The 16,201-nt window shown below is 43.8% G+C and overlaps 1 protein-coding gene and 1 long non-coding RNA gene across 10 annotated transcripts in view; one reads left to right on the forward strand and one right to left on the reverse strand.

Moving 5' to 3' along the window:
- Window positions 1–16,149, forward strand: part of LOC137538445 (uncharacterized) — a 281,561-nt gene extending 265,412 nt beyond the window's left edge. For all 3 annotated transcript variants that reach the window (XR_011024789.1, XR_011024787.1, XR_011024790.1), the window contains one exon: window positions 15,999–16,149. This is a non-coding gene — a long non-coding RNA (uncharacterized lncRNA). The remainder of the gene's footprint in view (window positions 1–15,998) is intronic.
- ZFPM1 (zinc finger protein, FOG family member 1) overlaps window positions 1–16,201 on the reverse strand; it is a 312,656-nt gene that overhangs the window by 19,249 nt on the left and 277,206 nt on the right. For all 7 annotated transcript variants that reach the window (XM_068260644.1, XM_068260645.1, XM_068260648.1 and 4 more), the window contains 3 exons: window positions 10,241–10,337; window positions 7,661–7,870; window positions 4,586–4,810 (listed from right to left, as the gene is read on the reverse strand). In XM_068260644.1, coding sequence (XP_068116745.1) covers window positions 4,586–4,810; window positions 7,661–7,870; window positions 10,241–10,337 — 532 coding nt within the window. The remainder of the gene's footprint in view (window positions 1–4,585; window positions 4,811–7,660; window positions 7,871–10,240; window positions 10,338–16,201) is intronic.

A 16,201-nucleotide genomic window follows, 5' to 3' on the forward strand; every position in this document is an offset into this window, starting at 1 on the left:
CTCGGGCTGCACACTAGCACCAGGCCTCTCGGGCTGCACACTAGCACCAGGCCTCTCGGGCTGCACACTAGCACCAGGCCTCTCGGGCTGCACACTAGCACCAGGCCTCTCGGGCTGCACACTAGCACCAGGCCTCTCGGGCTGCACACTAGCACCAGGCCTCTCGGGCTGCACACTAGCACCAGGCCTCTCGGGCTGCACACTAGCACCAGGCCTCTCGGGCTGCACACTAGCACCAGGCCTCTCGGGCTGCACACTAGCACCAGGCCTCTCGGGCTGCACACTAGCACCAGGCCTCTCGGGCTGCACACTAGCACCAGGCCTCTCGGGCTGCACACTAGCACCAGGCCTCTCGGGCTGCACACTAGCACCAGGCCTCTCGGGCTGCACACTAGCACCAGGCCTCTCGGGCTGCACACTAGCACCAGGCCTCTCGGGCTGCACACTAGCACCAGGCCTCTCGGGCTGCACACTAGCACCAGGCCTCTCGGGCTGCACACTAGCACCAGGCCTCTCGGGCTGCACACTAGCACCAGGCCTCTCGGGCTGCACACTAGCACCAGGCCTCTCGGGCTGCACACTAGCACCAGGCCTCTCGGGCTGCACACTAGCACCAGGCCTCTCGGGCTGCACACTAGCACCAGGCCTCTCGGGCTGCACACTAGCACCAGGCCTCTCGGGCTGCACACTAGCACCAGGCCTCTCGGGCTGCACACTAGCACCAGGCCTCTCGGGCTGCACACTAGCACCAGGCCTCTCGGGCTGCACACTAGCACCAGGCCTCTCGGGCTGCACACTAGCACCAGGCCTCTCGGGCTGCACACTAGCACCAGGCCTCTCTGGCGTACATAGCTGAGCCCAGTCGTATCAGTGCTACTGCACAGATGGCTCAGTCTAGCGCAGTAGCTAAGGTCTGATACGACTTGCCTTTTTGCAAAGTAAGCCTGGCGGGTCTGTGCTACTGAGTAAGCTGTCAACAAGCTTCACAAGTTCTCTTTCGGGGGTCCCAGTGCTGGAATAGGCTTGTGGAGGAGGATTGGGGAAGTCTCTTTAGGATCCAGAGGCTTCTGCCTCCCAATGTGAGTACCCTGTAGGGGCACTTTTTTCCCACTTCAGGTAAACTTTAAAGGACAACTGTAACGAGCGGGATAAGGAGGCTGCCATATTTATTTCCTTTTAAACAATACCAGTTGCCTGGCAGCCTTGCTGGCCAATTTGGCTGCAGTAGTGTCTGAATCATACCATAAAACAAGCATGCAGTTAATTTTGCCAGCTCTGACAATAATGTCAGAAACCCGATATAAATACTTGTTCAGGGTCTATGGCTGAAAGTATTAAACACAGAGGATCAGCTGGACAGCCAGGCAACTGGTATTAATTAAAAGGACATAAATGTGACAGCCTCCATATCCCTCTTGTTACAGTTGTCCTTTAAAACAAACGTAAACTGAAAACATTGTGAGGTAGTTACTGGTAATTGTATTTGCATTATTAAAGAGAACCCGAGGTGGGTTTGAAGAATGTTATCTGCATACAGAGGCTGGATCTGCCTATACAGCCCAGCCTCTGTTGCTATCCCAAACCCCCCTAAGGTCCCCCTGCACTCTGCAATCCCTCATAAATCACAGCCACGCTGCTGACAAACAGCTTGTCAGAGCTGGCTGTGTTTATCTCTATAGTGTCAGTCTGCTGCTCTCCCCGCCTCCTGCAGAACTCCAGTCCCCACCTGCATCCCTTCCCTCCTTGCTGATTGGTGGGAAGGGATGGGGCAGGGACCGGAGCTATGCAGGAGGCGGGGGAGCAGCTGAGACTGACACTACAGATGTAAACACAGCCTAACAGCACCGCTGTGATTTATGGGGGATTGCAGAGTGCAGGGGGACCTTAGGGGGGTTTGGGATAGCAACAGAGGCTGGGCTGTATAGGCAGATCCAGCCTCTGTATGCGGATAACATTCTTTAAACACACCTCGGGTTTTCTTTAATGGTAAAGAGAAGTCTCCTGGTTAAATTCTAAATTTAAAGTGCACATACTGTAGTGGCCATCTCTTAAAATTAATTTAGCTTCCACACAGAGAAAGGATGACGTTTTTTTTTTTTTTTTTAAACTTTTCAGCACCATCCTGTTACCAGGAGTGTCTTCTTAGCCAAATAAAAAGTACAGTAGTTTGGGCTTCTAATTACTTTTCAGGAGTACTGCTCCTGCTTCCACTTTTCCCCTCACTGCTCTGCTACTAACGTAATGGGTCCCCCTTCCCCTAAACGATACATTCAAGTAATAATCCACTATAACTAAAGGTATAGTTACTATACAATTAATAGTATATTACTAACAAAAGCCCTGCCAAATGTAGAATATGTTGCTTAAAGTGAAAATAAACAGATTATGAATTTTATGTGTAGTATAGATAAATAAAAATATGGGACTCTTTTCTACACTACTTATTTTCTAGCATTATTAGATTAGTTTGCATCAAATCATCACAGTAGCAGTTTAGAATCCACACTCTGCCTGAAAAAGAAGCAGAAGTAAAAACCTTTTGAACTTTTCTGCAGTAAAACTTCATGTGCTCCCTGACAGATTATAAGCCTATTATCTTAATTTACTTTTCAGGAAAATGATTGAATTTGACAAGCTGTTAAGCAACCTCTTTTGCATAGATAAAAGCAGCTTTTTAACTATTGCTGTAATGGAAAAGAGAAAGGGACTTCAGATAATTTCTTAGTAGGGCTAGTAGTCTGATATACCTATGTTTATCTCATTAATGTCACATGTCACTTCAGGCATAGTTTAAGGGGATTTCTACCTTTTATTTTAATGCATAATTCCTAGAAGTTAAGTGACTTGTAGTGTACTCTTGCAGCAACACAGGAGCCCATACACTTATTAATTTTCTCATTCAATTCCTTGCAGATTTGACTCATCTGCTGTGAATAGAGTCCCCAAAATGTCTGATTTTTTAATCCATGTTGATAAAAAAAATGGATCAAAAATATCGACTGGACAGGATGGCAAATTTAAAACAATTAAGGGCGGGAAAGACCATTGGCATATCAACTACCTATAGCTTTGCATGGAACAGTGCAACTCTGGAAATCATGTGAGGTTGATATGACTGTGTAAAATGTAAAGCTATAGGCTTGCTAGACACCAGCGGTTCTGGATGCTAGCCTGGCTTTCAGGGGCATAAAGAGATAATTTGCATACTCAGTAGCGATACATTGTGGGTAACCAAAGATGTTTACTTAAAGCTGAATTATTATAAATACCTTTTGTTTTAAGAAGGCAAACCAACCTCAGCATTGTTTAGTAGGGAAGGGGGGAGGGGGTTGGTCTCTTTTAGTCCCCTATACTCCCTTGTGGTTTTGGGTCACCAAAGCTGCTTGGTTACTGTGGGGGAGATTTATCAACGCATTACCAACAGTTTTTTCTTCTTAATCTGTTCTAACCAGCAGGAAGAACAGTTCTGCATGATAATAAGAACCTTCTTAAATCCTAGGTAATAGCAGCAATTTAGCATGAATTTCTAGAGCTGCACTACAGTTAAAGAGACACTGAAGCGAAAAAAAATGATATAATGAATTGGTTGTGTACTATGAATAATTACTAGAAGATTAGCAGCAAAGAAAATATTCTCATATTTTTATTTTCGGGTATATAGTGTTTTTTCTAACATTGCATCATTCTATAATATGTGCAGATTACACAACACTCAGCATTCAAAATGAGTCTTTCAGAGCAGTCTGAAGTAATGAACTCTCCTCTGCCAGAGGAAAAGTAAACAGTTCAATTACAGTTGAGATAATAAAAGTCAGATAACAGCCCTCTCCACGACTAAGTTAGTCGGAGAGCTTAATAGCTTTTTTGCATAGAGATAACAACTGGAGTTTCTCAACTCTTCCTGTACTGGAAACAATTAGACTGATGTATCTGATCTTAATGTTTTATTTCTTAGCTGTACTACACATACAAATCATAATATCATCATTTTTTTTCCGCTTCAGTGTCTCTTTAAGAGAAGTGCAAATCCATCCCTAAACTGGCACAGATTAAGAAGTGCTTGATAGCAGTTCTACAGATGTAGAACTGCAGGCTAGACATGATTGCAGAGTGCAGGCTAGACATGAATTGTGATGTGCTCCTCCCCTTGCTGAATTCCTCCTCAGAGCCTGCTGCTATCAATACAGCAGGTGTGTTGGTTACCTCAGCAACAGCAATTCCCCTCATAAACTGCACTGTCTGAGATGTCTGAGAGACCTTCCTAGCTCCTCCTATTTTACAACAGTTTTAGAAAGAATCTGCACTATCTAATGATTTCTTAAGATGGCTCAGACAATTCTGCATGGATTTCTAAAAGCCTACCAATATTTTGTCTCAGACACTCTTGATAAATCTGGCCCTGTGACTCTGGAAATCATTAAGTGTATGGCCAGCTTTAGGTTTAAATCCCAGTCTGAATATCTGCAGTTGAGCTTGTATGTTCTCCCAATATTTGCATCAATTTCTTCTTGGCACTCCCATCGGGTGGGCAGTGTCAGAACAACAAGAGAATGATAGACACAGACACATAGTGATGGGAACTCACCACTGTGGCTCCTCATGTGAATCTCCAGAGAACTGGCGCTCGGACAGCTCTTCTTACATTGAGGAAAGGGGCAGATTCTTTCATTGGGGTAGGAATCTTTTGGTTTCTCCTCCAGGGTGGGAGAGGTGGAGCTCTGTCGGCTGGCGCAGTAATACATGAGGTGTGCCTGGAGGTTCCGCTCACTGCGATACCAGATGCCACAGTCCTTGCAGGGAAATATGTCCTCTGAAACAATGAAGGGGAGCTTCTCAGAGATCTGACAAGTCAAGTTACAGTATTTGGTATTCTTAAAGCATTGTTTTTACATTACTGAGCAAATTGTTGTTTTGAATACATAAAGTATGGAGAAAGATTAGAACTCCCGCTATGCTGCCTACAGCCCTGCTGAGATAGGTTCCTCTCACTAAGGCCACGTTCACACTGGCAATAACATTACATTTAGTGGAACAAATCCGAACGGATCCTATGCAAAGCAATATGATCCATTCACATCAATCTGTCCCTACAAGCGGAACGCAACTTTGAGTCCTGCAATTTTTCTGGATCAGTTGGAGAAAGCAGAAGGCAATGGAAGTCTATGAGAACGGGTAGTGTCTGTTGTCACTAGGCTGCTCACCGCCTCCATTCAGGTTCTCCACTGCCTCTGTACATTTGGGTCTCTCAACGCTAGAAATGCCAGTATACTGATCCAAAAGCCCCAGCAGAAGCATAAGGCTACAACTGCTTTGCTATAGACCAATGGGGAAATCCATTCTCACCAGGTAGGGGACCAATAAAAATCCTCCCTGGTGCTCAGGGAGGATTCCCATTGGTCTTTTGCAAACCAAAGGCAGCCTGATGCTTCTGATGGGGCTCTGGGATCAGCATACCAGTGTTTCTAGCATACATGGATCTGAACGGATGATGGCGGTGAAAAAACAGGATGACAGGTACTGAGCGGAAGGCGACACGAAAAAGGAACAGAAAACCAGGTGAAAAACTGATGCCTAATATAACAAACTGATCCATTTAAAAGGAAATGGATCCGTTTTTCATATGATACAGCGTGAACCTGTCCTTAGAGAGGAACTTCAGCCTAAACAAACATACTGTCATTAAGTTACATTAGTTATGTTAATTAAAATAGATAGGTAATATAATCTCTTACCCACCCTGTTTTAAAAGAACAGGCAAATGTTTGATTTCATGGGGGCAGCCATCTTTTTGGTTCAAAGGAGGTGACAGGGAGCATGAGACACAGTTCCAACTGTCCTCTGTGCTTATCACCCCTCCCAGTTGCTAGGCAACGTGAACAACAACATAGGAAATCCAATCATGCTTTGCACAGCATCAGGGGAAAAAAACCCGGGCAGTTTTCTTTGATGGGTGGAGCTTAGCTAAAAATGCAGCTAAAAATGATGCTTTGGTAAGAAAAACAAAGTTCTGATGCTGTGAAACTGTTAAACACCAAGCCTTTTCAATTTTGCTGAGTAGATTTTTAGTCCGGAGGTTCACTTTAATGTTACATGAAATGAGTAAATCTTACCAGCGCAAGTTATTCTCACATACTTCTTACTCAAGTAAAAAAAAAATAAGTTGTAACCATATTTACAGAAGTCAGACTGGATTAACTGCATGCTTGCTTCAGGTGTGTGATTCAGCCACTACTGCAGCCAAAAAGATCAGGATAGCCAGGCAACTGGTATTGTTTAAAAGGAAACAATACCAGGTCTTCCCTGCTAAAACTTCAACAGTACTTTTCACTATACACAACATAAAACAAGTATCAACTGTTTTATCACTTCATCAGAATTCAGTATAATTCTGTTCAAAAATGAAACCACTGTCACTGCATTAGTATTACAGCAATTAGTACTGGGTGATACTGATACCCCACCCCTCTGCTATAAAAATAACAGCCTTCCCAATGTATTTTCATCTGATAATTCAATCAACATCAACCACCTAAGGTCCTAATTTTTTTTATTATTATTAAATGCTCTTATAGTTTTTCCAACTGATTAAATTGGAAGGTGGCCTCAATTTTATTTCCTTCTTTGAGAAATGAAACAACAAAACAAGGTTTTATCTGTTACTCAAGTTTGCTTTTCTACAACTTATAACTCCGTAATCATAGCCAAGGCATCAATAGCCATTTCACACCGACAAATTGCAGAAAAATTGTAATTCTAATATTTCCCTGATTGCTCCCAAAGTGGCTGCAGGCTGCGGTATGAATAGCCCCAGAGGGGGACACTGCACTAGCGATTGCTGATGATTGGCAATTAGGGCTCTTTTCCACTTGCAATCGCAAGTGCCAGCGATTGCAATTTTTCACTAATTTTATTGTGCGATTGCGATTTTTCTTTTGCATTCCATTATCACTCTTAAAGGAATACTGTAGTGGGGGGGGGGGGGGGTCGGGGGAAAATTAGTTGACGTTACTCGTGGCTTCTAATGGTCCCCCGCAGGCATCCTGTGCCCATGCAGCCACTGACCGATGCTCCGGCCCCGCCTCCGGTTCACTTCTGGAATTTCAGACTTTAAAGTCTAAAAACCACTGCACCTGCGTTGCCGTGTCCTCGCGTCCCCTGATGTCACCAGGAGCGCACGGCGCAGGCACAGACCATACTGGGCCTGCGCAGTATGCTCCTGGTGCCATCAGCGGGAGTGAGGACACGGCAGCGCAGGCGCAGTGGTTTTCAGACTTTAAACTCTGAAATTCCATAAGTGAACCAGAGGCGGGGCCAGAGCATTGGGGAGTGGCTGTGCGGGCACAGGATGTCTGTGGGGGACCATTAGAAGCCCCGGGTAACTTCAACTCATTTTCCCCGACCCCCCCTACAGTGTCCCTTTAAAATCACTCCAGAAAGCTTTTGCGATTTGCGAATCGAATCACTATAGTGGAAAATATTTCTCATTATTTCTATGATAAAGTAGCAACTCTAGCGAATTAAAAATCAGTAGCGATTACCAATTTAGCTGTAAAGTTGAGAAGGGCCCTTTCACGGTGTGAAACAGCCCTTAAACTGAATTTTCCACAGTACCCATCTCATTCATAGCATGTGTGATTATTTTGGTTAATGGGCCACTTACTGTTAATGACTGCTGTGGCCAATATGGCCGCCATGCCAGCTTGCTGTGGAAGGAGGTGGAATTCTGGTTGTGTGGGGACCTCCTGTGAAGATTCCTCAGGCTCTTCTTTCACTGTAAAGTTGGAGATAGCTTGAGGTTCAGCCATGAGGAATGCTCTGACGATCTCACCTTGCTGTATGTCCTGAGATGTCTTACACCAGATCTGGTCGCCTAGAATGAGAGAAACCATTGTATGGTTAATACGGAAGAACTCCAGCCATCCATAGAGAACGGTCACTGCATGCTTTATAAAAAATGAAATCTAGCCATCATATATGGTGTGGCATGGGCAGAGGTGCTGGCAGGTATAAGATGCAGGCTTACCCTTCCTGAAGGTCATTTCTGTATTTTCTTCTATCAAAAGCCTGGGTTATAGGGCCATGTCTATCTGTGTTTCTCTACCCTATACTTTCAGCCACCATATTGCCTCCACCAGACAATAGTTTTCAAACCTGTCCGTGTGACTCCCCAACGGTGCATGTTTTGCAGGCAGCCCTTCCCTATGCATAGGTGGGGTAACTAGTATCGAAGCTACGTGGAATCTACCTAGGAGAAACACTAATTACCCCACCTGTAACAGGTGAGGTTGCTTGCACTGTTGGGGAGTCACGAGGATAGGTTTGAGAAACACTGCCATACACATCTTGCAGAGGAATTGGGGTAGCCAGACACATTGCATAATAGTATTTTTAAAATGGGCCTTTGCCGAATCTGAAACCTGCACATACCTCCACCAATACAATCAAGCCACTAGGTGGAGTACTTTTAATGCTCCATAGTACACAAATAATACTTTTAAAGTATACCTAAACTGAGACATATAGAGGCTGCCATATTTATTTCCTTTTAAACAATACCAGTTGCCTGGCAGTCCTCATGAACCACTAGTGTCTGAATCGCACACCTGAAACATGTATGTGGCTAATCCAGTCACACTTTAGTCAGAGCACCTGATTTGCATGCTTGTTCAGGGGCTATGGCTAAAAGTATTAGCGGCAGAGGATAAGCAGGACAGCCAGGCAATGTGTATTGTTTAAAAGGAGATAAATGTCAGCTTCCATATCCCTCTTCGTTCAGGTGTGGTTTAAAGTAATGCACTGCGATAGCAATTTTCAAATAACATACATGGTATGGTGCCTAGTAAGAGAGAACGGAACTACAGCTGTGAACATGTGGCCTGTACAGATGAACAAAAAATCCCTTTCTGTGCAAATTTTCATTTTACAGGAAACAAAAATATGCAGGAAGTACGGCGAGTGAACAACTGTGAACCAGCAGCTAATGAATGTACACAATTACGTGTTAATTGAGTGGCATTTCCAGATTCTAATCAGCCTTGTACACTTTTGTTTCCAGTCAAACAGGACTTTGCATAGAAGGTGCAATTTTCACTTGTCTGCAATGGTCAGTAACCAAACTATAAATTAGTATTTCTTTGGATGACTGCAATGGTGATAAGTGTAATTGACCTCAAACTGCATCTATCCAGAGCCTCATACACATCTAGGCTAGGTAACGTTCCCCAGTCAGTGCCACACAAGCTAGTCTGCACCAATTTTGGGTTAACTAACATTCTGATTCAGTGGAGGATATGAACTTTTATGCACACCTGAAGTGAGAGCAAAATGGCTGACAGATTGAATTCCTTTTAAACAATGCATATTGCCTGGCTGTCTTGCTGCCATCCATGTAATTCAGGCACTGGGAGATTTGGGTGCAGGGTAGAGCCAATAACCTGCTCACCCTGCTCCAGCAAAAGTCCCAGCAGCGTTAATGACTATTCCCCCTCCAGGCTGCCATGGACTCAGGGGTAAGATGTAATTCGGCTGCCAGCTATTGCTGGTGGCTAAATTACACCGTTTTTTCATAATAATTTGGGCTCTTTATGACAGCGCCAAAATTACTGTCTGAGCTATAGCTGTAATTTACATTGCGGCCTATGGTGGCGCATGGGTCCTACTGACCCTCTGCATCTATTACATTTAGACATAGCCCCTGAAGAAGCATGCAGATGAGGTGCTCTAACTGAAGTGTGATTGCAATAGCTGCATGCTTGTTTTAGGTGTGTGTGATTCAGACACTACTGATGCCAGAGTGACCAGGAGGACTGCCAGGCAACTAGTGATGTTTAAAAGGAAATAAGAATGGTCCCCACCACATGCCTCTCACATCAGGTTTCTTTTAAAGGGATAAGAAACAAATCAAGTTGTCGCAACAGACTTACCTACAGGAAATGATAAAGAGAAGTGTCAGTTGCATACAATAGGAAGAGCTAGCCTGAACAGACTTTTTTTGTGACATTTTCTCTGGTCGTAGGCTGGACTCACACTGTGCGCGTTGCATAACATAGTATGTGTGTGAACTGCAGTGGAGACTGGACATAGGCTATAATTCCAAGCCTGCATGCAGCGAGTTACAATAACACAATCAGTTACAACGTAGTACTGTGAACAGGCGACATAGAAGTGTATGGACAGTGTGTTGATAAGCAGAATTATTTTGCAATACTACTGGTGCAGTGTGAAACTCAAAATGACTCACAGTTTCGATAGAGAACGGAGTTGGCTTCCAGTTCACAGGACACAAGAGTTAAGTTTTTCAGCCAACAATCCTCATCCACATCCAACGACAAAATGTCCTGTAGACACACAAAGTAACACAATCAGGATATGTACACTTCAAGGTTCAGTACCATCAAAGAGATTCATTACAATACAATGAATTTTTTTTTATTTATTAGTGGATGTTATTAACTATTTTAGAATGTACAGTTACTATAAGTAAAGAAGACAATTAATAGTGGATAAAAGTGGCCATATATCTAGGGATTTTGCTACACGATCGAACATTCGATTCAAATTTTTTATCTAATCGTGAGGGAATAGAGTGTTCTAGTATGCCCAACTGATGAAAATGGCTGATATGTCGAATCGTCCAGCTTAGTCGATTGAGCAGAATGCAAGATATTGGTAAATCGCACAGGAATCGGCTACTGGTTACGTATCATTCGATTGATGCGGAATTGGTTTTTGCATACCGAGCATGGAGGCACAACATCGGTCAGATTGATTCGTGAAGGTGAATCGCATAGTGTGTGTGGGTCACTAGCTGATCGACTTTCAATCAACTATACTGAAATAAATTTCCCAATAAAGTCGATCGCTTTGTCGATTGAATCAGAATCGCTAGATGTATGGCTACCTATAGAGAGAAGTTATATTTGAATTCCTGTAATCCCACAGAGGAGTCCTGAGTCTTGGGATGATCAATATACACAAATAAAGTGATGTCACCTTACCTGAATATATTTATCTAAATAGAGACAGGTGCACTGCAAACTCCTTTTCATTTAAATCGCTTGACATATTTGTTTCTATTATACTGATAGATAAAATTACATTTGCATTGGCAGTGTCTACCTGACTACAGCACCCTGCAAATGTCTGTTGTTTTCTGTAAATAGTAACAGTATGTTCAATGTGTCACTGGAGACAAACCACAGCACTGTCTCAATTTTTGTGGGGTTTTAATAGACCTGGGTAAAGTTTTCGGATTTCTCTGCTGAATAACACTTTAATAATATTTATACATATGACTATGTATAAACCTCAGATCAGCAAGTTCTATAAACTTGGTCACTCCCAGAGTGCACCTCAAAAAATCTGGAGACAGAGCCTTCTGTCATGCTGCCCCTACTCTTTGGAACTCCCTACCACACCCAGTAAAGACAGCACCATCCCTGGAGCTATTCAAATCCAGACTGAAAAGCCACCTGTTTAGCCTGGCATTTCCAGATTTATAAAATTCTTCCTCTGTACCACGATGGTCGGAGCCATGCTTATGCGCTTTGAGTCCCACGGAAGAAAAGCGCTTTACAAATGTTATTTGTTGTTGTTGTTGTTGTTGACTAATGAAAAAAAAAACTGGTGAATGTCTGGTGTGTGATTCCTTTAATTGGCCAGCAGATGGCACTCTTCCATCTAGAGTCTTTTGAAGTATTGTGTTTGTGTTCCTTGGATAAATGGCCCTCAGTTTCATTCAGTATAGCGGTTTGTGACACAACACTAGACTTTCAAAGTAATGCCTCGTACACACCATACAATTTTCTGTGAAAAGGCTTGTACACACGTCCGATTTTTGCAAACGACTGGTCGTTTGGATGTTTGAACGACCGGTCGTTTGGCTTTCAAATCGGGCGTGTGTACGGTCTGTCGTTCAGCTGATAAGACTGAATTTGAACGATCTGCCAAGCGGATTGCTCAAGTCCAGTCTTATCAGCTGAACGACGGACTGTACACACGCCCGATTTGACATCCAAATGACCGGACATTCAAACCTCCAAACGACGGGTCGTTTGCGAAAATCCGACGTGTGTACGAGCCTTTTCACAGAAAATTGTATGGTGTGTAATAGGCATTACTTTGAAAGTCTGACGTGTGTATGTACCTTAATGCTGGGAATACACGGTACGTTTTCCGCGCCCGATTCTCTTCCATTCATTTTCCTTATGTTTTCCCATTGGTCCCTATGCGAAATCGAGCGCGGAATCGATCTGGCGGGAGATCAGACATGTCAGAAATGATCTAAATGGCTCAGAAACGTACCATGTATTCCCAGCATAAGATTTTACTGTAATAATGCTGGGGATACACGGTACATTTTGTACCATATATCGAGTCGCTCGATATATTCCGGTGCGTCCCCGCGGGCACCTGGATCGATTCCCGCTCGTCCCCGCGGGCTGCTTCTTATCTTGCGCTCGTTTCTTCTATTGTCCTGCCCGCCGGTATTGAGCGCAGAATCGATCCGGCGGGGTATCAGACACTTCGGAAATTATCAATCTAACCATCAGCGGCTCGAATTGATAAAACAAACAACGTACCGTGTATCCCCAGCATTAGATTTTCTGCAATTAGATTATTTTCTGTTAAGTACTGGTAGAGACTGGTCATGATCTCTGGTGCATTGTCTTCTGGTTATCTCCTGCTGAGTAGAACAATGCTCAATTGCTAGGCAGATAGATAATTTCCAACATGATGGTAAATCTTATGCTGGGCATACACAGCGCGATAATGCGGCAGTATCGAGCCAGCGGTTCGATGTCGGCGCGTCCCCGCTCGTCCGCTCGGATCGATCCCCGCCGGCGCTCCTTATCAGCTGCTCGATTCCCCGCTATTGTCCGCCCGCTGGGATCGAGCAGGGAATCTATCCGGTGGGTTATCGGACCTGTCGGATATTATCAATCGAGCCATCAGCGGCTCGATTGATAAGGGAGAATCTATCCATGTATGCCCAGCATTATGCTGGTCATACACGAGCGGGGACGCACCAGTATCGAGCCAGCGGAACTCAGGTGAACGGGATTTCCTGTTTGCGCTCGGAGGGGGGATGCTGCTGCACAGCGGCTATCATGTAGCTAGCGCTAGGCTAGCTACATGATTAAAAAAAAAATTGCTGCGCTGCCCCCTGGCGGTTTTAATAGACCGCCAGGGAGGTTAACAGGCAAATGGTATTGTGTTTACAAGGAAAGAAATATGGCAGCCTCCATATCCCTCTCACCTCGGGTTTCCTTTAAGTGAAAGGAATATGAAGGTTTTAGTCTTTTTTTGTTTTTATTTAAAAGCTCATGCCTGGCTAATGTGCTGATCTGCTGCCTCTAATATTAAAAGGTATGAAGACCTGGTGTTGTGACTGCCCTGACAGTTTGTTCCTCGGCAGGTTTTTAAATGGAAATAAAGATGGCAGCTTCCACATTCCTCCCACTACAAGCTCCCTTAACAGAAGTCTTAATAAGCAGCAAGGCTGCAGAGGCACATTAGGCTCGTGCTTTTCTGCAGAAAATACTCGGGGCAGACTCAGCCTTCCCATGTCTCTAATGAATATTAATGAGCACAGAGAAAGAGAAATTAATCTGGCTGATCCTCAGATGGCTGCGTCAGTAACGATATGAAATCTAATTATTCCTTCCAATATTTCTAAGACCCTCGAACCGAGAGTGTTGGCGCTAGTCAGCTCCGGCTTATCGCTGCGATAGGCCGCGTGTTCCCGGAGCGATAAAAAAGCCGGGCTTTGCTGATGATGCAGAAACAGTCCTCATTGTCAGGCAGAGGCAGCCTGGCTTCTTCACCTTATCCCGGTGTGCCTCAATGCAAGCTACAGCAACCACCGTGATGTCATCCGCAATTAGCGGGAGAGGAAAAAAACAAAATATTCTGCACTTTCACTGCCATCCAGGCTTTATATCAAAGGAAACCGAATCATCACTGAGGGTGAAATAGGGGCAGAGTTTAATGAGGACCCATAACAACATACAGTAGAATGCAGTTAATCAGGATGCCCACTTTTATGGTATTTTTCTTGGTTTCAGCATCAGAAACCCTTCCTATATCTATATATTGCTGTATATTGGTATGTAGCCCTGCCATCCTACTGAGGCTTATCCTAGGCTGTTTAGCTATGCGGAATGCATTCTGGAAGCAGGGCTGTGGAGTCAGTACAAAAATCCTCCGACTCCTCAGGTTAGGATTCCACCAACTCCTCTAATTTGCATATTACAATTTTGTTGATTGAAAGTATGTAACATGAAATGCATCTCTTAACTGCCAACGCTTAGGTATTTTAAAATACAACTGAAGTGAGAGGGATATGGAGGCTGCCATATTTATTACTTTTCTAAACCATATCAGTTACCTGGCTAGCCGGCTGATTTTTTGCCTCTAATACTTTTAGTCTTACACTAAAACTAGTCCTTGGTAAGAGTACTTAGAACATCTATCAGGCCCTAGGCAATGTAACTGTGGGTACATGTAAGAGTGATGTGCAGGTAACTCTGCAGGGGAATGAGTCTATTCTTCCTCTATTACACACTCTTCATGCACAATCTGAACCAGGTTTATGGGTGATAGATAACACCTCTGTGTTCAATGTGCACAACATTCTCAGTGGATTCCCTGCAGCTCTGTGGGGAGTGCATATGTAGAGTATAGTACTACTGTGTAACAAAGTAAACCTGAGACAGATGAAATTAAAGTTTTATACATACCTGGGGCTACCTCCAGCGCACTTCAGGCTAACCAGTCCCTCGCTATCCTCCTCCGCCACCTGTATTTTCTGCTATGGGTCCAGGTACTTGAGCCAGTCCACCGCCGGGAGCATACTACAACATTGCGCAGGTGCAGAATGTTCCTGGCTGAGGGAACGGCACGCGGCCGGACTGCACTTACTGGCTGAATTACCGGGACTCATAGCAGAAGATCCAGGTGGCGGAGGACGACAGAGAGGGACTAATTGGCCTGAAGAGGGCTGGAGGAAGCCCCAGGTATGTATAAAACTTATTTTCAGGTGTCTCAGGTACCCTTTAATTCGTAGTCACCAAACCAAATTTTAACAACATATCAAATGTATTTGATTTCATGAGCATAAACCAGCATCAACGCAGAAGGATTTCCATCTCATTGACCATCTATTAGTGACACAGCTACACATCAGGCTTTATTCTTGCAGCATAGATGTTATTTAGTATATATAAGAGATTCTTGTGTACACAACACATATATACTGTACAGTCACAAGTGTATATCTGACTTTAAAAATACGGGGACTGCTTTATTGAAGCAGTACAAGTAACTATTTTTTGATTGGTTTATTTCATTTTTCTAGACTAAGCACAGCTATTACTGTATATATAAATTATTTATGATGACTTATCTGAGAAATAGAAAACTTTATAATATTTTCTATTTTAATTACAGTTTGAATTCATTAGGAGTTGGAGTCAGTGCTTTTTCTCCCGACTCCGACTCCAGGTACCCCAAAATTGCCACGACTCCACAGCCCTGTCTGGAAGACCAGCAATGTTTTTGTACCTGCTTTAGAATTTGCAGTACATGAACATTCCGCAGAGATCACCTGCCAGTACTAAAGAGGTTGCCACCAGTGATGAATTTCAGAATGTAAATAAGGGAGAGGAAAGATTTTACAATGGGCAAACACTGACTAAATCATTTATAATTGAATATTAAGAGGAATGGTAAGCAATATAACTTAACGAATAAAATTGCCTTTAAAAATTTTTTTTTTTAAACAAACAAATTACCATTCCTCTTTAAAGATCACCCAAGTGTGCTCAAACAAAATGCCTATTTGTGTACCAACCACACAAATCAAAGGATGACCATTCCTTTTTAAATCAGACAGCACACCTATTTTCTCACCATAATTATTGTTGAATAACGTAAACAATTACGAAAGTGGGCAAAGCAAAATGTTTGTCGTGTTTTCTCATACTGCCCCTGCCCAGGACGCTACCAGTGACGGGAGCGCAAATGAGGATGGGCGCGGCCAGGGCCTTGCAGGTGCAGTGGCCATCGACTCGTAAGTCAGCGGTAAAGAAACGGAGCTGCTGCAGGGAACTGGAGGATCGTTCAGAGACGGCGTGAGCACAGGGAGGCTGGCAGAAGCCCCAGGTAAGTGAAAGTTTTTTTTTTCTTTAGCATATTTCAG

This window comes from Hyperolius riggenbachi, chromosome 11, assembly GCF_040937935.1.
Source record: "Hyperolius riggenbachi isolate aHypRig1 chromosome 11, aHypRig1.pri, whole genome shotgun sequence".
In the NCBI taxonomy this organism is placed as follows: domain Eukaryota; kingdom Metazoa; phylum Chordata; class Amphibia; order Anura; family Hyperoliidae; genus Hyperolius; species Hyperolius riggenbachi.